Here is a 27,033-nt window from a genome sequence, read left to right as displayed (position 1 = left end):
TCTGCATAAGGTGGGAATAATAGGAACTAATGTATCATGCTTCACTTTTTGCTGTACTGCAAAGGGAAGCAGAAACTTTAAAGCTTAAGGATCCTTAAGGATTTCCACTTCTGATCCCAAAGACAGTGCTACTTCACCCCAGCAGTGTCTCGTGGGTGGCTTAGCAGGCAGATGAACTTACCTTGCTTGGTGTTTCTTTTTAACTTTTTCTATTTTTGAGACAGAGTCTCACTCTTGTCACCCAGGCTGGAGTGCAGTGGCGCAATTTCAGCTCACTGAAAACTCTGCCTCCTAGGTTCAAGCGATTCTCATGCCTCAGCCTTTTGAATAGCTGGGACTGTAGGTTTGTGCTTTCACACCTGGCTAATGTTTTTATATTTTTAGTAGAGCCAGGGTTTCACCATGTTGGCCAAGCTGGTCTAGAACTCCTGAACTCAAGTGATTCACCTGCCTCGGCCTCCCAAAGTGCTGAGATTACAGGCATGAGTCACTGCACCCAGCCTTAACTCATTCTTTATCGAGTCTGCTGATGCATTTTTGGGTGCATTCAGCCTGTGTCCCAGAAAAGTGCCCAAGAAGGGAAGGCTGGCTGGGAAGGCAGAGGTGAGAATCTGAGGTTCTGTGGGCCAAGGTAGCACTGACTTCTCATGGATGGGGAAGGTAACCTTCCTTGCTGGAGCGAAGGAGCTTTAAAATATTACTGGCAATACCAATACTCTGTTCTCAAAACAGAATTCATTTGTTTCACATTTTGTAAAAATCCATAGTAAAAAGTATTATTTCTCTTTTCTTTTCTTTCTTTTTCTTTTTCTTTTTTTTTTTTTTTTTTTTTTTTGAGATGGAGTCTCGCTCTGTCGCCCAGGCTGGAGTTCAGTGGCACGATCTCAGCTCACTGCAAGCTCCGCCTCTCAGGTTTACGCCATTCTCCTGCCTCAGCCTCCCGAGTAGCTGGGACTACAGGTGCCCGCCACCATGCCTGGGTAATTTTTTGTATTTTTAGTAGAGATGGGTTTCACCGTGTTAGCCAGGATGGTCTCGATCTCCTGACCTCGTGATCTGCCCACCTCGGCCTCCCAAAGTGCTGGGATTACAGGCGTGAGCCACTGTGCCCAGTCTCTTTTCTTTTTCTTTCTTTCTTTTCTTTTGAGAAAGGTCTTGCTCTAATGCCTGGGCTGGAGTGAAGTGGCACGATCTTGGCTCAGTGCAGCCTCGACCTCTTGGGCGCAAGTGATCCTCCCACCTCAGCCTCCCAAGCAGCTGGGACTACAGGCACATGTCACTATGTCTGGTTATTTTTTACATTTTTTGTAGAGAAAGAGTCTTGCTTTGCTGCCTCGGCTGGTCTCAAACTCCTGGCCTTAAGCGATCCTTCCACCTCAGCCTCCCAAAGTCCCGATAGTACAGGCATGACACATGATGCCTAAGTACGTTTTAATTCATCTTTTTAATTGTTAACTGCTGAGAACACTATGAGCTTCTCAGGGCTGTCCTGAGAGGTAGATTAATGCACATTACAAAGATGTCGTCAACAGAGACTATAACTGAGATTTCATTCTTCTCATTTCAAAAGCAGTATGTGTATTCCTGGGAAAACTTCTGAAAATACAGATAAAAGGATTAAGGGAAATTCTACCACTTAGACATCATCATTCTTAACTTTTTATTATATACCTGTGATTGGCAACATAATAGGCCCCCTGTATTAGTCCGTTCTCACACTGCTATGAAGAAATACCTGAGACTGGGTAATTTATAAGTAAAGAGGTTTAATGGACTCTCAGTCCTGCATGGCTGGGAAAGCCTCAGGAAACTTACAACCATGGAGGAACGCAAAGGGGAAGAAAGGCACCTACTTCACAGGGCAGTAGGAAGGAGAAGTGCTGAGCAAAGCGGGGAAAAGCCCCTTATAAAACCATCAGATTTCCTGATAACTCATTCACTAACACGAGAACAGCATGGCGGTAACTGCCCCCATGACTCAGCTACCTCCCACCAGGTTCCTCCCAGGATACTTGGGGATTATGGAAACTACGATTCAAGATGAGATTTGGGTGGGGACACAGACAAACCATATAATTCTGCCCTTGGCCCCTCCCAAATCTCATATCCTCACATTTCAAAACACAATCATGCCTTTCTAACTGTCTCCCAAGTCTTAGGTTATTCCAGCATTAACCCAAAAGTCCAAGTCAAAGTCTCATCTGAGGCAAGGCAAGTCCCTTCCACCTACGAGCCTGTAAAACTGAAAGCAACTTAGTTACTTCCTACATACAATGGGGGTTCAGGCATTGGGGTTCAGGCATTGGGTAAATATACCCATTCTAAATGGGAGAAATTGGCTAAAACAAAGGGGCTACAGGCCCCACGCAAGTCCAAAATCTAATAGGGCAGTCATTAAACCTTAAAGTTCCAAATGATCCCCTTTGACTCTGCGTCTCACATCCAGGTCTTGGGCAGCTCCACTCTGTGGCTTTTTTGGGTACAGCTCCCCTCCCGGCTGCCAGCTGCTGGCTGCTTTCACTGGCTGGACTTGAGTGTCTGTGGCTTTTGCCCCACTGCACTCCAGCCTGGGAGACAGAGGGAGACTCTCTCCCAAAAAAAAAAAAAAAAGAAAGAAAGAAAAAGACTTCAAAAGAACTTTGGTCTCCACAATCTTTGATCTTAATCTCAATATTCCCTTTCTATCAATCCCATGTCTTTAGACAAACTCAGCCAATGGTCAACCAAAAAATCTTGAAATTCACCTATAGCCTGGAATCCCACCCCCCGCTTTGAGTTGTCCCACCTTTCTGGACCAAGCAAATGTTATTTCTTTTTTTTTTTTGATATGGAGTCTTGCTCTGTCTCCCAAGCTGGAGTACAGTGGCATGATCTCTGCTCGTTGCAACCTCTGCCTCCCGGGTTCATGTGATTCTTCCACCTCAGCCTCCCAAGTAGCTGGGATTACAGATGTCTGCCACCACACCTGGCTAATTTTTGTGTTTTTAGTAGAGATGAGGTTTCACCATGTTGGCAAGACTGGTCTCAAACTCTTGACCTCAAGTGATCCTCTTGCCTCGGCCTCCCAAAGTGCTGGGATTACAGGAGTGAGCTACTGTGCCCAGTCCCAATGTATTTCTTAAATGTATTTGATTGATGTCTCATACTTCTCTAAAATGTATAAACCAGGCCAGGCGCGGTGGCTCACACCTGTAATCCTAGCACTTTGGGAGGCCAAGGCAGGTAGATCACAAGGTGAGGAGGTCGAGACCATCCTGGTTAACATGGTGAAGCCCCATCTCTACTAAAAACACAAAAAATTAGCTGGGCGTGGTGGCAGGGCACCTGTAGTCCCAGCTACTCGGGAGGCTGAGGCAGGAGAATGGCGTGAACCCAGGAGGCAGAGCCTGCAGTGAGCCGAGATCGCACCACTGCATTCTAGCCTGGGCAACAGTGCGAGACTCCGTGTCAAAAAAAAAAAAGTATAAACCAAGCTGTGCCCTGATTACCTTGGGCAAATGTTCTCAAGGCCTCCTGAGGGCTGTGTCTCAGGCCATGGTCACTCATATTTGGCTCAAAATAAATCTCTTCAAATATTTCACAGAGTTCGACTCTTTTCATCAACAATCATCACCCAGGGCAAGTAGTTATTCCCAGAGCCACTTCTATAACCAATGGCTGCAAGATCCAGGCTCTCTAAAGGGAGGCTGAGGACAATGACCCTCGGAAACAATCATTTTTCTTGTTGTCCAACAATGCAAGCCACTTCCTCTCTCTGCAACCAAGAACGCATTTCCTTTCTGGAGCTCAGTCAACCGGCGTAATTACTCTAGCAGAGAAGTCACCTTTCAGAGCTTGGTGTTCTGAGACAGGAACACGTCTTATGTATTCCTTGGAAGACGAAGAATGTTCCTCAATGAAAACCGGGTAAACAACTCCATGCCTCTATTCTGGGTAACATGACAAAAGTTAAGAGGAAGCAGTTGGCCTGAAGTCAGTTCCAACTATTGTGTTGTTTGCACAGAAAGCACAGAATTAAAAAGCATAGGGGAGTCCAGTGGGTGCCAAGAAAATGGTTGCGAGCCCACAAATTATGAATTATGATGCCATTTTCAAAAAAAGAGGCATATTAGGATATCAGCATTTTATACATTTAGTTAATGTAACAGCTAACAGTCTGCTAAACTGTGATGAGGCTGGGGACTCTAGTGGCTGGAAATGAGTAGATGCTAAGTACTGGTGGACTGTTTTGTTCCTTTTAGAACATATGGAACAGCATATCTTTCCAAGGCTGAGCATTAAACAATTAAAGCTACAGAAAGCAAAGAGAAAATATACCTTTGAACAGTTAGTTTCAGTTCATTCTCTTTCAGAGTGTTAAACAAAAATTATAGGAGGCCCTTGTTTTGGACTAAACTCCTGCACTAGGCCCCAAAAGACCAGACTAAAATCAAAATGGAGTCACCCATGCTCAGCAAACCAACACTGAGTCGTTGTCTGACTTCCCAAGAAATCAGGCGAGAGAAATAGCAGCCTAATTTCCCAGGCAGGCCAGTTTTAGTCTCCAGTCAGCACACTAATGAAGTTCCCTCTGTTTTAACCCTTACAACAAAGAGTAACATGGTGGGCTCTGTGGTCCACGCCTATTTAATCCCAGCACTTTGGGAGGCCCAGGTGAGAGGACCACATGAGGCTAGGAGTCTGAGACCAGCCTGGGCAACATAGCAAGATACCATTTCTGTAAGAAAAAAGAGATGTAACTATGATTGGTTATCTTTTTCTTGTTGTCTTTGCATTGTCCTGTCTCTCTTTTCCTGCTTACAAAGAATTTAACTTTGAAATGATCAATATGCTTTTTGTTGTTTCTGCTTTCTTCAGCCCTTAGTCTATAAAGCCAAACTCCAGTCTGTAATCCCAGCCCTTTGGGAGGCTGAGGCGGGATGATCACCCGAGGTCAGAAGTTTGAGACCAGCCTGACCAACATAGTGAAACCCCATCTCTACTAAAAACACAAAAATTGGCCGGGCGTGGTGGCTCACGCCTGTGATCCCAGCACTTTGGGAGGCCGAAGCGGGCAGATCATGAGGTCAGGAGATCAAGACCAGCCAGACCAACATGGTGAAACCCCGTCTCTACTAAAAAATACAACAAAAATTAGCCGGGTATGGTGTCAGGTGCCTGTAGTCCCAGCTACTCGGGAGGCTGAGGCAGGAGAATGGTGTGAACCCGGGAGGCAGGGCTTGTAGTGAGCCGAGATTGCGCCACTGCACTCCAGCCTGGGTGACAGAGCAAGAGTCTGTCTCAAAAACAAAACAAAACAAAAAAAATATGACATATACATTTTTTTTTGAGACAGAGATGAACATATATATACATGTCATCTGTTTCTTTTTCTTGAGACAGAGTCTGGCTCTGTTGGCCACACTGAGGTGCAGTAGCATGATCCTGGCTCACTGCAACTTCCGCCTCCCAGGTTCAAGTGATCCTCCTGCCTCAGCCTCCCGAGTGGCTGAGACTACAGGCATGCACCACCACGACTGGCTAATATTTTTGTATTTTTACGGGGTTTTGCCATGTTACCCAAGCTGGTCTTAAACTCCTGACCTCAAGCCATCTGCCCGCGTCTGCTCCCAAAGTGCTGGGATTACAGGCGTGAGCCACCACACCCAGCCTATACATTCATCTTTTATGCTGGGGTCCCATCCCTCTGGCCCTCTGTTTTGGTTACCTGTGGGAAGGACCCACACTAAGCATGGGGCTTCCACCTCCCAACTGTCCAGAGGAGACACGTTGGACCCAGGTCTGCAGCAAGGGCTTCCTGCCCGATGGACTTGGGTTATGATGACCATGTTTAACGCAGAAACTCGGGACTCTGGATGGGGACAGTGGAGGAGCTCACAGAGTGCTGAGCTGAGTCATCACCATGGGCTTTATTGAGCACATTTATATGGCACCAGTGCACACTTACCCCAACAGTTGGAGGAAAGCCGTTCAAATGGGGAGAATCTAAGTCCGTGTGTGTGTGTGTGTGTGTGTGTGTGTGTGTGTGCGCACGTGCGAGCACGCATGCATGGGGGCGGGGGCGTGGAACAGGGGGCTGAAAACTGACACAAACATTAATACCAGCTGGGAGCAGTGGCACACACCTGTAATTCTAACACTTTGGGAGGCGGGGGCGGGAGGATTGCTGGAGCCTAGGAGTTTGAGACCAGCCTGGGCAACATAGTAAGACCCTGTCTCTGTTTTTAAATAAATAAAAAGTCAGTACCAAATTGTGTTGAGACTGTGGGCTAAAACCAACCTGCATGGCTCCTTTCTCAAAGGGACTTTCAGGCCTCTGTGATAGTGTCAGCAAGCTCTAAGTAAAGCTTGAAAACCAACTCAGCCGTCAGCACGTGGGAAACCTTTAGAATGCCACTGTGCAGCAGGCTTCATTGTTGTTAGCAAGAAAGTCAAGGAGGGCACCTTTACGTCACTGGGAATCCCCCAAGCCCCTCGGTGTGTGAGGAGGTTGCGGTTTATTCTGCTACCCTCCGTTGTGGGTGGGGATCTTCTGACCTGGTCTACGGACTCCTCTGTGTCTTGCCTGTTTTTTTTTTTTTTTTTTTTTTGAGACGGAGTCTCGCTGTGTCGCCCAGGCTGGAGTGCAGTGGCCGGACCTCAGCTGACTGCAAGCTCCACCTCCTGGGTTTATGCCATTCTCCTGCCTCAGCCTCCTGAGTAGCTGGGACCACAGGCGCCCGCCACCTCGCCCGGCTAGTTTTTTGCATTTTTTAGTAGAGATGGGGTTTCACCATGTTAGCCAGTATGGTCTCGATCTCCTGACCTTGTGATCCGCCCGTCTCGGCCTCCCAAAGTGCTGGGATTACAGGCTTGAGCCACCGCGCCCGGCCATATGTCTTGCCTGTTTTCTTGGACTTTCTCAATCTCTCTTTCCCTCTCTCCTTTTCATCTATGTCTTCATTAACTGGCATAACACAGAATAGAAATATATAATAGATTTTTGTGTACCGAAAATACTTTTAAATATTTTTACATTTTTCATTAGTTTGAAACTACATGAATGAGACTTTCTTTTCGTTTCTACTCAACGCTCACTGGCTGTGTGACCTTGGCAGGTGGTCATCCCTGGGCCTCCATCCCTGTCTTTCCAGTGGAGATAAGGATGCCTGCCTCAGAAACCGTTCTGAGGATTAACTACCAGGAGCCTGGAGCCTGGCGTGGGCTAAGTGCTCCTGAGTGGAAGTGAGTTTTTGTTTGTGGCTCTTTGTTCTTTCCCCTGTGGGTCCACAGTGGTTGGCTGAATAAATTAGATTCTCCCCTGCCCCAGACTCTGAAGTCATTAGAGCTCTTCATTGATCAGCTGCTTCTCTCCAGTACTTAAGTGATCCCTGATGGTATATTACACCTCATGGGGGATGTGTGAACTCTTTTAGGTGATGTGCAAATTACTGCTTTTCTGCAAAATGCCACCCTGGTGGCCGGATACAAGTATTCATGGGGAGTCAGCAAGGCGAGTAGAGAATAAAAGCCCAGGGCTGAAGAACACAGCCTGTTTCTCTCCTGCGAACCAAATAATTTCTTTTTCTTTTTTTTTTTTTTGAGAAAGGGTCTCACTCTGTTGCTTAGGCTGGAGTGCAGTGGAGCCATCAGGGCTCACTGCAGCCTCAACTCCCTGGGCTTAAGTGATTTTCCCACTTCAGCCGCCTGAGTAGCTGGGACCACAGGTGCGTGCCACCACACCCAGCTATTTTTTTTTTTGTTTTGAGACGGAGTCTCGCTCTGTTGCCCGGGTAGAGATGGGGTTTCACTATGTTAGCCAGGCTGGTCTCGAACTCCTGACCTCAGGTGATCCACCCGCCTCAGCCTCCTATAATTTTGTTTTGTTTTGTTTTTTGAGACGAAGTCTCACTCTGTCGCCTAGGCTGGAGTGCAGTGACACAATCTCGGCCCACTGCAACCTCTGCCTCCCAGGTTCAAGCGATTCTCCTGCCTCAGCCTCCCGAGTAGCTGGGACTACAGGTGCGTGCCACCTCGCCCGGCTAATTTTTGTATTTTTAGTAGAGACGGGGTTTCACCATATTGGCCAGGCTGGTCTCAAACTCCTGACCTTGTGGTCCGCCCACCTCGGCCTCCCAAAGGGCTGGGATTCCAGGTGTGAGCCACTGTACCTGGCCTCCCATAATTTTGAAATTATTTGTAGAGACAGTCTCACTATGCTGCTCAGTCTGGTCTCCAACTCCTGGGCTCCAGCCATCCGCCCACCTCGGCTTCCCAAAGTGCTGGGATTACAGGCGAGAGCCACCATGCCCCACCAGAACCAAATAATTACAATGTCCCCTGACCAAGGAGAAGGAAAGTACAGGGTGATTTACTTGATTCATGGCAAAATTAGGTAGAGGAAACTGATATCCAGACTGACTTTTCCTTTTTTTTTTTTTCCCCTCTGAACCCTACTTATCTGCTTAAAAAACAGAATCTCTCAAAATAATTCAACTGCCACAAATCCCCGCCCTGGGGTTTTTTAGGGAGTTTTGCCCATCTCACCAGTCAGTCACTCACCAGGATAAGCAATCACCTAGGCAGCTATTGTCACAAGACTGACATAAATCCCAGCTGTTCTCCTCCGGACCCCGTTCATCCTTCCTAAGAGTCCCCCACTCCATGAAGATGGTATACAAGCCCCAAATGCTAACCACTTAACCTTGAGTCACATTTTTCTGTGAACTCTGGTATACCTGAATGTTTAAAAGTCTTTTCTCCTGTGAATCTTTCTTTGGTCAGTTCAATTTGCAGGCCTCCAACCATGAACATGAGGGTAAAGTTTTTCCTCCCTGACACAGGAGTTCACATCTCTGCATCATTTAATTTTGTTGTTGTTGTTGAGACAGAGTCTCGCTCTGTCCCCCAGGCTGGAGTGCAGTGGTGCGATCTCGGCTCACTGCAAGCTCCGCCTCCCGGGTTCACGCCATTCTCCTGCCTCAGCCTCCCGAGTAGTAGCTGGGACTACTGGGACTATAGGCGCCCACCACCATGCCTGGCTGATTTTTCGTATTTTTTTTTTAGTAGAGATGGGGTTTCACCGTGTTAGCCAGGATGGTCTCGATCTTCCGACCTCGTGATCCACCTGCCTTGGCCTCTCAAAGTGCTGGGATTACAGCCGTGAGCCACCGTGCCTGGCCACCATCATTTAATCTTCGGGAGGTTAATCTGAATGTTTCTAAAACATGGGGGAATGGGACTATATCATGGAAAGAGGGTGGTAAGCATAATTTATAATATTACAGACTTACTAGGTACCCAGTACTTTGCAAATGGGACCTCCTTGAACTCTTCTTTTTACATGGGGCGGGGTGGTGGTCAGCAAGGAGCATGTCACAGGTTAGAGGCACTTTCTCGTTCACGAACACTGACCACACACTCGAGCACTGTCTGGGGTATAGGGGTAAACCAGAAAGTCACCATGGCCCTGGAGTGGACTTTCTAGTTGGAGGTGTGAAAGGAAAATATCTTGGGCCCCCAAAATCACTAAGGAAAAGTCCAGCTGGAAACTGCTTACGGCCAACTTGCCTCCCCTTCCATTCAAAGTCACCGCTCTGCTCACTGAGATAGATACATATCTGATCGCCTTCTTTGGAAAGGCTCATCAGAAACTCAAAAGAATGAAATCACGTCTCACCTATCTGTGACCTGGAAGCTCCCTTCCTGAGTCTTCCTTCCTTTGCTTCAAGTTGTCCTGGCTTTCCAGAGACCGATCCAATGGACTTCTTAACATATACTGATTGATGTCTCATGTCTCCCTAAAATGTATAAAACCAAGCTGTGCCCGACCACCTTCGGCGTATGTCCTCAGGACCGCTTGGGGCTGTGCCACAGGCACGTGTCCTCAACCTTGACAAAAAACAAAACAAAACAAAACTTTCCTTTTTTTTTTTTTTTTGCAATGGAGTCTCACTCTGTCACCCAGGCTGGAGTACAGTGGCACAATCTTGGCTCACTGCAACCTCTACCCTCTGGGTTCAAGTGATTTTCCTGCCTCAGCCTCCTGAGTAGCTGGGATTTCAGGTGCCTGCTACTAGGCCCGGCTAATTTTTGTATTTTTAGTAGAGACGGGGGGGTTTCACCATCTTGGCCAGGATGGTCTTGATCTCCGGCCTTGTGTTCCACCCTCCTTGGCCTCCCAAAGTGCTGGGATTATAGGTGTGAACCACCGCACCCAGCCAAAAAAATAAACTTTCTAAATTAACGCAGAACTGTCTTGGATTTTCTGGGTTCACAAAGGGAGACAAAAATAAATAAATAAATAAACACAAGGCCAGGTGCGGTGGCTCACACCTATAATCCCAGCATTTTGGGAGGCCGAGGCAGGTGGATCACCAGGTCAGGAGATCGAGACCATCCTGGCCAACATGGTGAAACCCCGTCTCTACTAAAAATACAAAAATTAGCTGAGCGTAGTGGCAGGCACCTGTAATCCCAGCTACTCAGGAGGCTGACTGAGGCAGGAGAATGGCTTGAACCCGGAAGGCGGAGGTTGCAGTGAGCTGAGATCGCACCACTGCACTCCAGCCTGGGCGACAGAGGAGACTCTTCTAAAAAAAAAAAAAAAAGCCAAAGTAAATACAAAAAAGATTCATTCGGATATGGTCTCTGCTCTGATGACCTTGGGACAACGTGAAGATGGGGTTCCTACTTTAGGGTGGGAGGAGAGGGAGGACCTCCCTGGTGGTATTGAGCTGTGAGCTGACTCACAAGAGGGAGTGGGAAGGACAGGGGCAAGGGCATGCCAGATGGCAGGGTGAGGGAGTGCACGGGCTCCAGAGCAGGTCATAAGCAGGTGGCAATGGGATCCCAGCCAGGTGCCACCTGGATCCATGGTCTTCCCACTAGGTGTTGAGACTCTATCCTCTTAACCCCACGGAGCTGGGCCTTCTGGCTGCCCAGTGTCAAATGAAAAACAAATCCAGACGTTGGAAGAGAGGCTATCGGAAAGGATGACTGCAAGGGCTGGGGACAGTAACTACCGCCATGGAGAAGCTCTGGCTGGATGGCAATGGGTTAAACCAAAAGAGAGGCAGGGCGTGGTGGCTCATGCCTATAATTCCAGCATGTTAGAAGGCAGAGATTGGGAGATCATGAGGTCAGGAATTTGAGACCAGCCTGGCCAACATGGTGAAACCCCATCTCTACTAAAAATACAAAAATTAGACGTGTGTGCTGGCACATGCCTGTAATCGCACCTACTCAGGAGGCTGAGGCAGGAGAATCGCTTGAACCCAGGAGGCAGAGGTTGCAGTGAGCTGAGATTGTGCCACTGCACTCCAGCCTGGGCAACAGAGTGAGACCCTGTCTCAAAAAGCAAAACAAAACAAAGCAAAACAATAAAACCAAAAGAGAGAGACGCAGCTGAGGAAGAACCACAGAAGTGGGTGGAAGGTGGGTAGGGAGAGACAGAGCCTGAGGTGACCCTATTCCTGCTGGAGCCTCTGACAGGTGCCCCGTGCTGGCTCCACTGAGGTGGGGCTTAAGTTCAGAGACCTGCAGGAAGGTGGGGAGTGGGGGGAGGTTAGGAAAGAAGCAAAGTCTCATGAACGAGCATTTTTTCCCCATTGATCAGGGGGACGAACAGTTCAGCAAATCACTTGCCAGACAAAGAATGGGAATTTGGGGGTCTGGGGCGCCATAGATCAACAAGGGGGACACCCGTGAGCAGGGCCCAAGTAAAATTCAACATGGCCAGTCCCTGCTTTTGTTGAAGACATCACTGAGCAACTCAGAGGAACTGGGACTGAGCAGGGTCTTAGAAGCAGCCAAAACCCATTTCAGGCCAGGCGGTGGCTCACACCTGCAACCCCAGCACTTTGGGAGGCCGAGGCGGGGGGATCACAAGGTCAGGAGTTCAAGACAAGCCTGGCCAACATGGTGAAACCTTGTCTCTACTAAAAGTACACAAAATCAGTTTGGCATGAGGGCGCATGCCTGTAATCCCAGCTACTCGGGAGGCTGAGGTGGGAGAATTGCTTGAACCAGGGAGGCAGAGGTTGCAGTGAGCTGAGATCGTGCCACTGCACTCCAGACTGGACTACAGAGCAAGACTCCCTCTCAAAAAAAGAAAGAAAGAAAGAAAAATAATTTCAGGCCAAGCAGTGCTCATGCCTGTATTCTCAGTACTTTAGGAGGCTGAGGTGGAGAATCACTTGAAGCCAGGAGTTTGAATTCAGTCTGGGCAACATGGTGAGACCTCGCTTCTACTAAAAAATAATAATAAAACAATTAGCCAGGCATGGTGGCATGCACCTGTATAGTCCCAGCTACTTGGGAGGCTGACTAGGGAGGAACCCTTGAGCCCAGGAGTTCGAGGTCACAGTAAGCCATGATCACGCCACTGCACTCCAGTCTGAGCCACGAAGTAACACTCTTTCAAGTAAACAAAAAAGGCCGGACACAGTGGCTCACGCTTGTAATCCCAGCACTTTGGGAGGCCAAGGTGGGAGGATCACCTGAGGTCAGGAGTTCGAGACCAGCCTGGCCAACATGGTGAAACCCCGTGTCCACTAAAACTACAAAAATTAGCTGGGCGTGGTGGCATGCGCCTGTAATCCCAGCTACTCACGAGGCTGAGGTAGGACAATCGCTTGAATTTGGGAGGGGGAGGTTGCAGTGAGCCAAGATCACGCCACTGCACTCCAGGCTAGGCAAGACAGCGAGACTCCCTCTCAAAAAAAAAAAAAAAGAAAGAAAAAAAAGAAAAAGGGAAGAGACCCTTCACCTCCACCTCCTTCTCTTTCAGAATTTCTTTCTGTGTCCTTTTCAAAAGTGTATACATCTTTTATGTGGTTATATGAGTCTCCTGCCAGTTTCCCAACTCAAGGCGTGTTTCCCCAAGGACTTGAGCCGCCCACCTGAACTGCAATCATCAAGGAAGGTAACTGTTTTCCGGAGGGGTGATCCCAACTTCAGCTGTCACCTGATTCTAAACAGCAAAACCCACCTACACAGTGCACGGGCTGTATCCACTTAGCTGTATCAAAGGAGGAGATTTGTCTTTGTAATTCTTTTAGCAGGCTGCCTGTGACGCTCATCACGTTTTGGTTTAATGCTTATTCAATCGTAAAATTGTTTTTTTTGCTTTTACTTCTGTGGCAGGGCTTTCTGGGTTGGGGGATTTTGTTTTTAAATTCTGTTTCCCCAACACGTGATGGCAGTTTTATTAAGCAAACAGCAAAGAGGTCTTTGGATGTTAATCACTGCCTCTTGATATACCTATGTAAATAAGAGACCTCAGAGAACCCAGCTTGTATGACATAGAGACCCAGGTGAATCAACTACAAGAAATGGTGACCACAATGGGACTGCTGGGAACGTTTTCCCTAATACAGGACACTGGCTTAAAGGAATTACATCAATGTGTAAATAAGCACCACCAATAGTCGGGATGATGTGTTCTACAAAGTAAGTCCACACCTAAGTCCCACCATCCCTGAGAAAGGACAAAGTGGTCCTCAGACCAGCAGTATCAGCATGGCCTGGGAGCTTGTGAGAACTGCCGAATCTCAAGCCCAGGCCAGACCCACAGAACCACCAGAAGCTGCATTTTGACGGGATCCCCAGGGAAGTCCTTTGCAAATAGTTTGGGAAGCATTGAGCTAGACAACAAATTCACTTATGTTCTTAGACCAAAAATGCAACAAGGTGGGCCTTCTGAACCAAGACAGGGATTCAACCACGACAGTTATTATGTCTGGTCAAAAAAGAGGGGCCAAGAACAGTGGCTCATGCCCGTAATCCCAGCACTTTGGGAGGCTGAGGTGGGCGGATCACCTGAGGGCAGGAGTTCGAGACCAGCCTGGCCAACATGGTGAAACGCTATCTATACTAAAAATATAAAAATTAGCTGGGCGTGGTGTACGTCTGTAATCCCAGCTACTCAGGAGGGACAGGATAATTGCTTGAACCTGGGAGAACGGGGTTGCTGTGAGCCAAGATTGTGCCATTGCACTCCAGCCTGGACAACAGAGCAACAGAGTGAGACTCTGCCTCAAAAAAAAAAAAAAAAAAAAAAAAAAAAAAAGAGGGACTATATGCTTAGCACTAAACCAGCCTTGGGGCAGAGCCCTTTCTACGTGGTATGATTAATAAATTCATAACTTCCTTCTGGGTAGAGACTGGCAAGATTGGGAAGGAGTTTTCTGGGAAACCAGTTACTCACCCACCCAGCTGCCTGTCAGAACCATCAGCTGGTGACTCTAGATTTGGCCTAACAACAATAATCCAACTCTTATATTTTCCTGTAAAATATCCCTACCTAAACATGAACTTAGGAATTGGACTACTACAGACTGACCCCCACACACAATATTGTGATAAAATTTTAATGCAACTGTCTGAAAAGTCTTCTCTCACTCATCTAAGAAAAAAAATCGGAATGGATAAATTAACTTGATTGACCTTACGGAAAGTTACGCTGAGAGGCCACCAGGAAATATGGCAAGAATTTAGCAGGAGGTTCAGAGAAAGCCCAGTGAAAGAAAAAGCCAGCCAGGCTGGGTGCGGAGGCTCACGCCTGTAATCCCAGCACTTTGGGTGGCCGAGGTGGGTGGATCACTTACTTGAGGTCAGGAGTCCAAGACCAGCCTGACTAACAAGGTGAAACCCTGCCTCTACTAAAAATACAAAAATTAGCCGGGCGTGGTGGCGGGCGCCTGTAGTCCCAGCTACTCCAGAGGCTGAGGGAGTAGATTTGCTTGAACCCAGGAAGCAGAGGTTTCAATGAGCCGAGATCATGCCACTGCAATCCAGCCTGGGCAACAGAGTGAGACTCTTGTCTCAAAAAAAAAAAAAAAAAAGAAAAGAAAAAAAGTAAGAAAAAAAGGCCGGGCACGGTGGCTCACGCCTGTAATCCTAGCACTTTGAGAGCCCGAGGCGGGTGGATCACGAGATCAGGGGATCGAGACCATCCTGGCTAACATGGTGAAACCCCGTCTCTACTAAAAATATAAAAAATTAGCCGGGCGAGATGGCGGCGCCTGTAGTCCCAGCTACTCGGGAGGCTGAGGCAGGAGAATGGCGTGAACCCGGGAGGCGGAACCTGCAGTGAGCTGAGATCGCGCCACTGCACTCCAGCCTAGGCGACACAGGGAGACTCCGTCTCAAAATAAATAAATAAACAAATAAATAAATAAATAAAAGAAAAAGTCAGCCAAGGAAGGGGAAATTAAGAGGGACAACAATAGAGTGCACACGGCAGTGCGAGGCGGAGGGCAGCTTTTGCGCATGCGCACTAACACCGCCTGTACAGAGGCCCAGAGGGCTCCGAGGGTGCGGAAGGGGAAGCAGAGGGAAGGTCAGGCAGAGCTCAGTCCACATCTACCAGGAAGGAAGTCAACAGGCGAGGACCCTGATGAGTCAAAGAGAAGCAGCGTAGCACTCTGGCTCCTCGGAAACAAAACCGGGGAAGCTGAAGGAATGAAAAATGGCTCCCGCTGGGAGTGCCAGAGCAGGGAAGTTTAGCCTAGTGTTAGAAGCCTTTTAGTTCCATGAATTTTTTCAACTGATGCACATATTACTTTGGGGAAATTTTTTTTTTTTTTTTTTTTTTTTTTGAGAAGGAATCTCGCTCTGTCACCCAGGCTGGAGTGCAGTGGCCAGATCTCAGCTCACTGCAAACTCCGCCTCCCGGGTTTACGCCATTCTCCTGCCTCAGCCTCCCGAGTAGCTGGGACTACAGGCGCCCGCCACCTCGCCCGGCTAGTTTTTTGTATTTTTTTAGTAGAGACGGGGTTTCACCGTGTTAGCCAGGATGGTCTCGATCTCCTGACCTCGTGATCCGCCCGCCTCAGCCTCCCAAAGTGCTGGGATTACAGGCTTGAGCCAACGTGCCCGGCCGAAAAAAATTTTTTTTAAACAAAAAGAAATGTTTTTGTTGTAATGTTGGGGCATGCTAAAAAAAGAAAAGAAATGCGTGAAGCCTTTATTTCATTTTGATCTGTTAATACCTCCTTTTGATCTTCCCCGTTAACTTTCAAAGGGGTTAAGTATCTTGGAACAAAAGAACAAAGACAGTACATTAATGAAGAAGACTCATGCGCCTTAGGATTTTTTTGTTATTGTTTGAGAGTCTCACTCTGTCACCCAGGCTGGAGTGCAGTGGGGTGATCTCGGCTCACCGCAACCTCCACCTCCTGGGTTCAAGTGATTCTCCTGCCTCAGCCTCCAGAGTATCTGGGATTACAGGCATGCGCCACCATGCCTGGCTAATTTTTGTATTTTTAGTAGAGATGAGGTTTCACCATGTTGGTCAGGCTTGTCTCGAACTCCTGACCTCAAAGTGATCCACCTGCCTTGGCCTCCCAAAGTGCTGGGATTACAGGTGTGGGCTCGACCATGCCTTTGGATTTTAGGGGCTTCAGGATGTGCCTTAGGATTTATGGGGGTCCTCGCCCATAACTCATCCTGATAGAAGATGACAACTGAGCAAAGTTTTCAAACAGGCTCATGTCTGACATTTGACTTTCAGAAATCTACTCAATGGGGCCAGTCAAGCACACAGGGTGAAATGTGGCTTACAGAGCCTAGCGTGGGAGTCGACACTAAAACCCAAGTCTTGGTTTTGTTAAAAGGGATTTGTCATTCAAAGAAAGTGGAAGTCTTATTTTAATTCACTAAAATAATCTAAATGTTTTGCTGCTGGGGCTACAGTTCTAACGTGGCATTGCATAACCACTGTTACATAACCCTCCACAGCTGACAGTCTCTGAACATGTGACCTTCCAATGACTTACATGGAGCTCCTCTCATTGCAATAAAAAGAACTTGGTTTTGGCTGTAGCTGCATAATTGATCTGAAAAAAAAAAAAAAAATCACAACAAATAATTATTTCAAATACATTCATCACATGTAACCACATCAAACCCAAACAGGCTTCTATGAGAATGTAGTTTTTGTGGTCTTGTTGCTAGCAATTTAAATAGTGATGTAAATGAAACACACATATCTATGTTGAAAAAGCAAGTAAGTCCAGGGAACCACCCTTAAGGAGCTAGTGTAGAGGTAGCGTTCAGGGAGGCTAGGGCACAGGCAAGGAAACAATTCCAACACCAGGGGGTGAGCTCTGTGAATGAGGTGGGCACTAGGAGAGGACAGATCCGGGGCTAAGGTCCTTGCCACAGAGAAAGACAGTCTCCAGCTTCATCACTGCAGTGAAGGGCATGCGATCTTTACGTGAACAAAGTCTATCCCAGAACACTTCCAAATATTGCAAGACATGTGGCTCCACATGAGCCAAAAAGACAGTGTCCCCATGCATAGACTTGGGATCCTCTCAATGGGCCAAGGTGTAGGAACAGGAAATACTTTTTTTTTTTTGAGATAGTTTCACTCTGTCGCCCAGGCTGAAGTCCAGTGGCATGACGTTGGCTCACTGCAACCTCTGCCTCCTGGGTTCACGCAATTATCGTGCCTCAGCCTCCTGAGTAGCTGGGATTACAAGTATACACCACCACGCCTGACTAATTTTTGTATTTTTTTTTTTTTTTTCGAGACGGAGTCTCGCTCTGTCGCCCAGGCTGGAGTACAGTGGCACGATCTTGGCTCACTGCAACCTCCACCTCCCGGGTTCACGCCATTCTTCTGCCTCAGCCTCCCGAGTAGCTGGGACTACAGGCACCTGCCACCACACCCGGCTAATTTTTTCTACTTTTTTTTTAGTAGAGACGGGTTTCACCATGTTAGCCAGGTTGGTCTCGATCTCCTGACCTCGTGATCTGCCTGCCTTGGCCTCCCAAAGTGCTGGGATTACAGGTGTGAGCCACTGCACCCAGCCTAATTTTTTTATTTTTAGTAGAGATGGAGTTTTGCCATGTTGGCCAGGCTGGTATCAAACTTCTGACCTCAGATGATCCATCTGCTTTGGTCTCCCAGAGTGCTGGGATTACAGACATGAGCCACTGCACCCGGCTTAGTACAGGAAATACTTCTAACATAAACCACTATTGAGGGGAAATGGTTCCTAAATGACAAGAGTAGCATATGGAAGCTACAGATACTATTCAGAGATAAGGCTGAAGTCCCACATTTTCCTCCATGTGAGGCCCCATGAGATCCGGCCTCAGTCCCTCCATCCTCTCATCAACCCTTTCTGCTTGTGTGCCACGGCACTGGCTGCCTCCTCTGCTTAGGGTACTTTTCCTGGCCATGATGTGACTTACTCTCACTGAAGGATTTGCTTAAAGGCCACCCAAACCCATCTAAAATTGCAAACCCCACTCCCTACTCCTCCGACGTGGGTGGGGTTGCTCTTTCTCTCCATAGCACTCATCTGTTATTCTGCATATTCTAATGACCTGTTTCCAGTCTCCACTATCCTGGGATGTTAAGTTCTCTGAGAGGAGGGAGTATGTTTTGCTTCTGGCTGTATTTTAACATATCCAACACTACTTTTCAACTAAAACCATCAGAAAGCTGTTCACCAGGCTAATAAGCCAGAACACTTTCAGAATGGTCATTCTCCCCACTCCCCGCCCCTGCCCAGCAAGTCCACTTTCCCACCAGCTAACAATCAGCACTCTTAACTGTGCTGGCTTATGTGCAAACTTTGTTTGGTCTTGACAGGTGCCTGTCAATTTCAAGTATAAGCAATGTTCATGCCAGAGACACTTCTAAACCCTTAATGCACACTGTCTGGGATTTCAAATACTGGTACATGTTACACTGGATTCATTACAAAGAAAATCTTTCCCAATGTTCCCACCAGCTGGCACTGGGAATACATTGGAATGGATAAATGTATTAGAACATGCTCTTATCTCCACATGCGGTGGCTGTGCTTGGTTCATGACATGATAAACGCTTCCCAGGAAAATGCTTATCTTATCACGAACCAAGACACCCGGACTGATTCCACTGGGACACCTGGACAGATTCCTAAGAGCCCAGCCCTGCAGATGAATCTTCTGCGTAAGGTTTTCAGTGACAGAAAGTCTTGGCTAAATTATACAAATCAAAACAAAACAAAAAAACCTCAAAACCCAAACTCTGTACCAAGTTACAAAGAGAACACAGTCTGGTGTAGGATTACATCCTCTAGTGGATGAAGAGAGAAATTAAAAATCTTGACTTGCTCTAACTATTCTTTAGTTCAATTTCTATACCGTTTCTGATACAGGGCTTGTGTCCCACAGTGACTTTTTTTTTTTTTGAGATGGAGTCTCGCTCTATCACCTAGGCTGGAGTGTAGTAGCACTATCTTGGCTCACTGCAACCTCTGCCTCCCAGGTTCAAGCGATTCTCCTGCCTGAGCCTCCCGAGTAGCTGGGATTATAGGCACACACCATCATGCCCGGCTAATTTTTGTATTTTCAGTAGAGACAGGGTTTCATCATGTTGGCCAGGCCGGTCTCAAATTCTTGACCTCAGGTGACCCGCCTTGCCTTGGCCCAAAGTGCTGGGATTACAGGTGTGAGCCACCGCGCCCGGCCTCACAGTGATTTTTAACCGTAAATACAACTTCTTAAACAAATATTTAATTATTCATTGCCAACACTGAAAGCACCATCTGTAGATACGCATGGTGGCTCATGCCTGTAATCCCAACACTTTGGGAGGCTGAAGTAGGAGGATCACCTGAGCCCAGGAGTTCAAGACCAGTCTGGGTAACACAGTGAGACCTCGTCTCTATTTGAAAAAAAAAAAAAAAAAAAAAAAAAACTCACTACAAGCAGCTGGAACTGAATGACAACAGGAAGCAACCAGGGCCAGGGAATGTTCCCGACAGTCACATAAAACCTTCCTAGGCCTCCACCCATGGAGTCTAGACCTCCCTCCCATCACCCAAAAAGATGTCCAGCATGCCAGTCACTCGCGTCCATTACCGTGTAGGAGAATTAGTGCAGGATATTTAATTTTTTTTTTTTTTTGGGGACAGGGTATTTGTCTGTTTTCTATGCTGGAGTGCAGTGGTGTGACCTTGGCTCACCGAAACCTCCTTCTGGTTTCAGCCTCCCAAGCAGCTGGGATTACAGGTGCCCGCAACGACACCTGGTTGATTTTTGTATTTTTAGTACAGATGGGGTTTCACCATGTTGGTCAGGCTGGTCTCAAACTCCTGACCGCCCGCCTCGGCCTCCTAAAGTGCTGGGATTACAGGTGCGAGCCACTGTGCCCAGCCAATGAAGGCTATTTATTGTCTTGGGGTCTAGTGACAGAGAAAAGGCGAGCAGGTTCATTGTTAAGGAGCCACTTTTAGGCAGTGTTTTTGCAGACACTTCAAGCAGAGACAAGGCGGCACCCTGAAGGTGGAGGATTCCTGGGAAGGTGCAGCCTCAGCTCCTGTCACTCCCTCGCAACACTCACTCATCCTGTCCTGATTTCCCCGTTACTGGCAGACTTCTGCCTTAAGAGGTCGCAGACCAACAATGACCTCCTGGGGACTCAGGCACCCTCCTTGGGGTGATAATGAGGAAAGCTCTCCTAAGTATCAACAGCTCTGTCCATTTTCCACACTATAAATAAGATGTTACTGCTTAGGGGGGCCTAGGATCTAATTCTTCCAATCAAACTCCCAAACCATGATTGAACTAACTCCTCGAGGAACTGTGCACATGGGCAGCAGCTGCTTGCAGAGACGCATATTCCAAAGACAGACAAGGCAACCCCAGTCCCTGTGGGGAAGCCGGCCTTCTGCATACAGGAAAGACACCACACAGAAGAATGAGTCAGTAACTGGGCATCAAAGTGGTTTATTCCAGAAACGTATCTATCGCATCTTAACACAATGTATTACTTTGGGCAATACATGTCCTTCCTCTAAAGACAAGCATGCAGGGGAGAACGTAGGTAACTGTTCATTGCGGGGTATATACAATTGCTCATTGCGGGGTATACACTCTTGTGAGTGGCCCAAATCGTGCAAAAAGGAAGTAAAAATACAACATCCGGCCGGGCGCGGTGGCTCATGCCTGTAGTCCCAGCACTTTGGGAGGCCGAGGCAGGCAGATCACGAGGTCAGGAGATCGAGACCATCCTGGCGAACACGGTGAAACCCCGTCTCTACTAAAAATACAAAAAATTAGCCAGGCGTGGTGGCGGGTGCCTGTAGTTCCAGCTACTCGGGAGGCTGAGGCAGGAGAATGGTGTGAACCCGGGAGGCGGAGCTTGCAGTGAGCTGAGATCACGCCACTGCACTCCAGCCTGGGTGACAGAGCGAGACTCCGTCTCAAAACAACAACAACAACGACAGCCTGGCTGGGCACAGTGGCTTATGCCTATAATCCCAGCACTTTGGGAGGCCGAGGTGGGCGGATCACCTGAGGTCAGGAGTTCGAGACCAGCCTGGCCAACACGATGAAATCCTGTCTCTCGTAAAACTAAAAAATTAGCTGGGTGTGGTGGCATGTGCCTGTAATCCCAGCTACTTGGGAGGCTGAGGCAGAAGAATCGCTTGAACCTGGGAGGCAGAGGTTGCAGTGAGCTGAGATCATGCCACTGCACTCCAGCCTGGGTGACAGAGTGAGACTCTGTCTCAAAAAACAAGCAAACAAAAACAACAGCCTGCAGTGAAGTCTTACCTCGGCTCTCCTGCCCTGGGAGCAGGAAGGCATCTTCCTGTGGCAAATGGCACCTGTCAAGACCCCAAACTTTCCTCTACAGCAGCACCCCAGGGAATTTCACAGCTGAAAATGCTTTGAGCCAGGTACGGTGGCTCATACCTGTAAATCCCAGCACTTTGGGAGGCCGAGGTGGGTGGATCACCTGAGGTCAGGAGTTCGAGAGCAGCCTGGCCAATATGGTGAAACTCCATCTCTACTAAAAATACAAACAATTAGCCGGGCGTCGTGGTGGGTGCCTGTAATTTCAGCTACTCTGGAGGCTGAGTGAGGCAGGGGAATCACTTGAACCTGCGAGGCGGAGGTTGCGGTGAGCCGAGGGCGCGCCACTGCACTCCAGTCTGGGCCACAAGAGCGAAACTCCGTCTCAAAAAAAAAAAAAAAAATGCTTTGAAAGTCAGAGAAGTGACAACAGCATAGCTACCATGTCTAAAGTGCTCCCAGGCCCCAGCCCAACGCCCCCAGCCCTCTCCTGAGTGCTTTATAGGATCTGCTCATTCAACCGTCAAATGTGCTAATCTGGGCCAGTGCAGCCTGTCATCCCAGCATTTTGGAAGGCTGAGGCAAGAAAACTGCTTGAGGCCAAGAACTTGACACCAGCCTGGGCAACATAGTGAGACTCTGTCCCTTATTAAAAAAAAAAAAAAAGAAAAAAAAGCACCAATATGGTGGGAGGCATGGCCATCTTCACTGTCCCCATCTTACTGAAGAAGTAATGGAGGAAGAAACAGGGAGGGACCTGCCCCAGGTCCGGCAGGTCGGCGGGGAGCTGGGAGCTAAACATGTCAACAACATGGTGGCCTCCGCTTCTAAGTGCTGAGGAGGCACTTGCTGGGTTGTGCACAGCTGCTGCTGTGCTCCCAAAACTTCCCATGGGACCAGGCCTCCCCTCTGCAGCCAAAGTTCCTTTAGAGGATTAGAGGCTACACACTCAGACACATGGCCGGTGGGCACGGGAACCGCAGAGCATGTGAAAAGTCACCTTGGCGTCTGAGCCATACACAACAGGGTCTTAAGCAGTCACCATCCAAAAAATATGTGGTCAAGAACTAAACCAAACAAACCTGGATGATCCTAGGCCAAAATGATTCCTTTCCAGGCACACAGGCCCAGCAGAGACAAAACCAGATATTCATTCACTACACACACAAGTCTTCCAGAAACTGACCTGCAAAGAAAAGTATATGCATCAGTTTTTATTCTACTTTACCAAGTCTGAATATTTAAAACTGTGAGCACCACAAAATACTCTCTAAAATCTAAAATCCACCCTCCACCTAGAAAAACATGGGACATACCCTGGGATTCTGCCCTGTGGGGACTGGGCCCCCATCCACCCCTCAGTCTTCCAAGTCTATAGGTACCACTGAGCCAAGGGCTGGTCACCGCCTACTCAAAGACATCACAGGGACTTCCTAACTCATCTTTCTCCAGGCTGTCATCTGTACACCACCACGTCGCCCTTAGAAACCTGCTTGTTAAAAAAAAAACCACTTGAACTTTGACATTCAAGACCCCTAAAACCTGGCATCAACCTATATATTCCAATGTTACTTTTCGTCCCTTTCTTCCAGCCACGTTACCCAGTACAGCTCTCACTAGGGAGCTCCCCACATCCTTCTGTGCCTTTTGTCACATTTCAGCAGCTGGAAACAGCCTTTACTTCCCTGAGAGAGTCCCATCCCCTGCAGCGTCCAACAGAAAATGCTCTTTCCTGTTGCTCCATAGTGCTTACTGACATCGCTAGGTTCTAAGCCTCTAACACCTGGGACCATACTTTTCTTTATCCTCTTTCCAAGGTGTATGACTCAATGTTCTGACCCCTTTAGGTACTTAGTGGCACTGATGATGTCACTTCTCAATCTGTGTGCTAACAAAAAACAGGCAAAGACAGTAGGAAGACGCTGTTTCATGAAGGAGCAGGCTAAACTACAGCCGAGAAAATCAGCATTACATTCCATAAACAGGCCAGGTGCAGTGGCTCAGGCCTGTAATCCCAGCACTTTGGGAGGCCAAGGCAGGTAGATCACCTCAAGTCAGGAGTTCAAGACCAGCCTGGCCAACATGGCGAAACCCCGTCTCTACTAAAAATACAAAAATTAGCCGTGCATGGTGGCACGTGCCTGCAATCCCAGCTATTTGGGAGGCTGAGGCAGGAGAATCGCTTGAGCGAGGCGGAGGTTGCAGTGAACTGAGATCACACTACTGCACTCAGCCTGGGCAACAGAGTAAGACTCCTTCTAAAAAAAAAAAAAAAAAAAGATTACATAAACAGCTATTGTCTCTGTTGGAGACCCCCAGGAGAAATCAACATGAAGGTTCTCCCAAAAGCGTAATCTCAACCCTCATCCAAGACGGGAGCAAGAGCAGGAAATGCAAAAGGGATCTGTGTGCCATGACTCCCAGAAAGGTGGCACTGCTCCCTCTAATGCACTGTAGACCAACACAGCAGCCACTAGCCACATGTGACTATTTACAGTGAAGTTAAAGTAAAAAATCTGGACTCACAATCACCAAATGCTCAACAGCTACATGTGGATTGTGGCTGCTCTGGACAGCATAAACTGGTCAGATAGACCATTTCCATCACTGCAGAAAGTTCTGCTGGACAGCACATCATCTATGTTCTGCACATAATCATCTTTTGCAATTACAGATTTGTCTGTATCATCCTCTTACATAAAACCCACAATGGGGCCGGGTGCTGTGGTTCAAGCCTGTAATCCCAGCACTTTGGGAGGCCAAGGTGGGTGGATCACCAGAGGTCAGGAGTCTGAGACCAGCCTGGCCAACGTGGTGAAACACTGTCTCTACTAAAAATACAAAAATTAGCCAGGCATGGTGGCATGCGCCTATAACCTCAGCTATTTGGGAGACTGAGGCAGGAGAATCGCTTGAACTCAGGAGGCAGAGGTTGCAGCGGGCCAAGATCACACCACTGCACACCAACCTGGGAGACAGAGCAAGACTCCGTCTCAAAAAAAAACAACAACAAAAAAAAACACACAAAAATCCCATAATGGTATCCCATTATTCTTAGGACAAAGACCAACATCCTTACCTGAGCTGCAAGGGCCTATGTGGCCTGGCCTTCCCCATGTCTTTTTTTTTTTTTGAGACAGGGTCTCACTCTGTCACCCAGGATGGAGTGCAGTGGCACCATCATGGCTCACTGCAGTTTCGAGCCCCCACCTCAGCCTCCCAAATAGCTGGGATCACAGGCATGTGTCACCACACCCAGCTTACTTTTTTGATTTTTCAGAGAGACAAGGTCTTGTTGTGTCACCAGGCTGATCTTGATCTCCTTGGTTCAAGCAATCTTCCAGACTCAGCCTCCCAAAGTGCTGTGATTACAGGTGTGAGCCACCGCGCCCAGCTCCCCATCTTTTTAGCTTCATTTCCCACCATTCTCCACTTTGCTTCCTGGGCTACACAGGCCTTTCAGTTCCTTCATCAGCTGTACTTGCTGGGGCACTGGGTCCAACAAACTTCTACCCATCCTTCAGATTCCAGCTCAAGGGTTTCATCCTCAGAAAAGCCTTCTAGTCTTCATTGGGATCTTTTTCTTTTTTAAAAAAATAATAATAATTAAAAAAATAAAGACGAGGTCTTACTACGTTGCCCAGGCTGGTCTTGAACTCCTGACCTCAAGTGATCCTCCCACCTTGGCCTCCCAAAGTGCACCTTGGACTCCCAAAGTGCACCTTGGCCTCCCAAAGCTACAGGCGTGAGTCACCACACCCGCCAGATCCTTGGCATATATGTTCTTATGTTGCCTTCCTTCAGAGCACTCACCTTGACTTGAATTATGCCCTCTTTTTTTTTTTTTTTTTGAGATGGAGGCTCACTCTCACCCAGGCTGCAATACAGTGGCGCGATCTCGGCTCACTGGAGCCTCTACCTCCCTAGTTCAAGCGATTCTCCTGCCTCACCCTCTTGGGATTACAGGCATATGCCACTACACCTGGCTAATTTCATGTTGGCCAGGCTGGTCTTGAAGTCCTGACCTCAGATGATCCGCCCACTTCGGCCTCCCAAAGTGTTGGGATTACAGGTGTTAGCCATGGCGCCTGGCCTGGATTATGCCCTCTTTTTTTTTTTTTGGAGTTTTGCTCTTGTTGCCCAGGCTGGAGTGCAGTGGCGTGATCTCGCCTCACTGCAACCTCTCCACCTCCTGGGTTCAAGCGATTCTCCTGCCTCAGCCTCTTAAGTAGATGGGATTACAGGCACTCACCACCATGCCCAGCTAATTTTTTGTATTTTTAGCAGAGACAGGGTTTCATCATGTTGGCCAGGCTGGTCTCGAACTCCTGACCTCAGGGGATCTGCCCGCCTCGGCCTCCCGAAGTGCTGGGATTACAGGTATGAGCCACTGCGCCTGGCTGAATTATGCCCTCTTAAGTGTGACCATTTAACCTTGTCTCCCTAACTGGGCTGTGGCTTCCAGAGAACAAGGGCCATGACTGTTTTTTTCATCGCTGTATCCCTAACATTTAACATATCAGGTCAATGTATCAACAAATGTTTATTGAATGAAAGACATAACAGTAACATTATGAAATTTTGAAAAGCAAGTGCTCTCTGATACTAACTACAACCATTTTATTTAAATGTAGGTCCTGTTTGCAGTATCATACATGATCATCAAACTGCTGCTAGAATGCTCACACCTGTTACTGCAAATTCAAAACCCAGGAAAGACTTCTCCTGGGAATTTACTTTAGGTCAGGGTTGGGCTGCCTGGTACAATGCTGCACCCACAACTTGGCAGGTTCAACAACACAGGAGCCTTTCCCGAGACCATCTGCCCTGAACACTTTGTCTCCATGCTTGACATACCTGGATCCCCCGCTGACGTCACTTTCAATGCTCTCATCAACGAGGAGCAGGAAAATAGTGGTTGCTGCATGTTTCCAGCCAATCGTCGGGGGATATTTCTCATTTTCTGTTGAAACCTTGGGGAAAACGTAACATAATGTGCCTTAAAGGGACAAAAGTCATTCGATGCTTACCACACTCCTAGAAACCTGGGCTAACCCAGCCAGGGACTCCAATGCTTTTCTGCTAGCTACGGGGCCTCCCTACAGCTCCTCATTCCAATTTCGGTGGCTGTGTGCCGACCAAGTTCTCTTTTGTCGCCTCCCGTCCAAGCCCTAGTTGCGATGGGAGGAGCCGTCCCTGAAGTCCCGGGCGCCGTGGAGGGGCTCTGGTCTCTGGGTCTCTGGTCACCCGGTCAGTGCCTCCAGCTCACCGGCAGAGCTCTGTTATCGTCCCGGGGCGGGCCCAACTCCGCAGGCTAGGGCCGGTGGCGGCGGAACTGTGGCCAGGGCTGCCCTGAGTCATCCTGCGGGCCGCGAGTAGGAGACCACCAGGAGGCGAGAGCGGGTTTCCCCTCCAACAGGACAAAGCACATGTCTCCAGTTGCTTCCTACTCCTCTGGGCGGAAGCAGC

The 27,033-nt window shown here is 48.1% G+C and overlaps 1 protein-coding gene and 1 non-coding gene across 9 annotated transcripts; both read right to left on the bottom strand.

Moving 5' to 3' along the window:
• Window positions 1-1,309: 1,309 nt before the first annotated feature.
• Window positions 1,310-27,033, bottom strand: LOC104681257. Of its 8 annotated transcripts, none has more exons than XM_030923808.1 (4): window positions 26,834-27,033; window positions 26,422-26,537; window positions 16,761-16,820; window positions 1,310-1,596 (listed from the first exon to the last, which is right to left on the bottom strand). In XM_030923808.1, coding segments are annotated over exons 1-4 (270 nt in total). In that variant the 5' UTR covers window positions 26,926-27,033; the 3' UTR covers window positions 1,310-1,594. The 8 variants fall into 8 exon arrangements, 5 of the variants coding, with proteins under 5 accessions (XP_030779668.1, XP_030779667.1, XP_030779666.1 ...); XM_030923807.1 differs by lacking the exon at window positions 1,310-1,596 and adding an exon at window positions 9,058-9,870; XM_030923806.1 differs by lacking the exon at window positions 1,310-1,596 and adding an exon at window positions 9,058-9,779.
• LOC115895042 lies at window positions 26,200-26,386 on the bottom strand. Its single transcript, XR_004055247.1, has one exon.

Source organism: Rhinopithecus roxellana, chromosome 19, assembly GCF_007565055.1.
Source record: "Rhinopithecus roxellana isolate Shanxi Qingling chromosome 19, ASM756505v1, whole genome shotgun sequence".
NCBI lineage: Eukaryota > Metazoa > Chordata > Mammalia > Primates > Cercopithecidae > Rhinopithecus > Rhinopithecus roxellana.
Note: the sequence above shows the minus strand (reverse complement) of the source record. Positions and strands in the feature narration are given on the sequence as shown.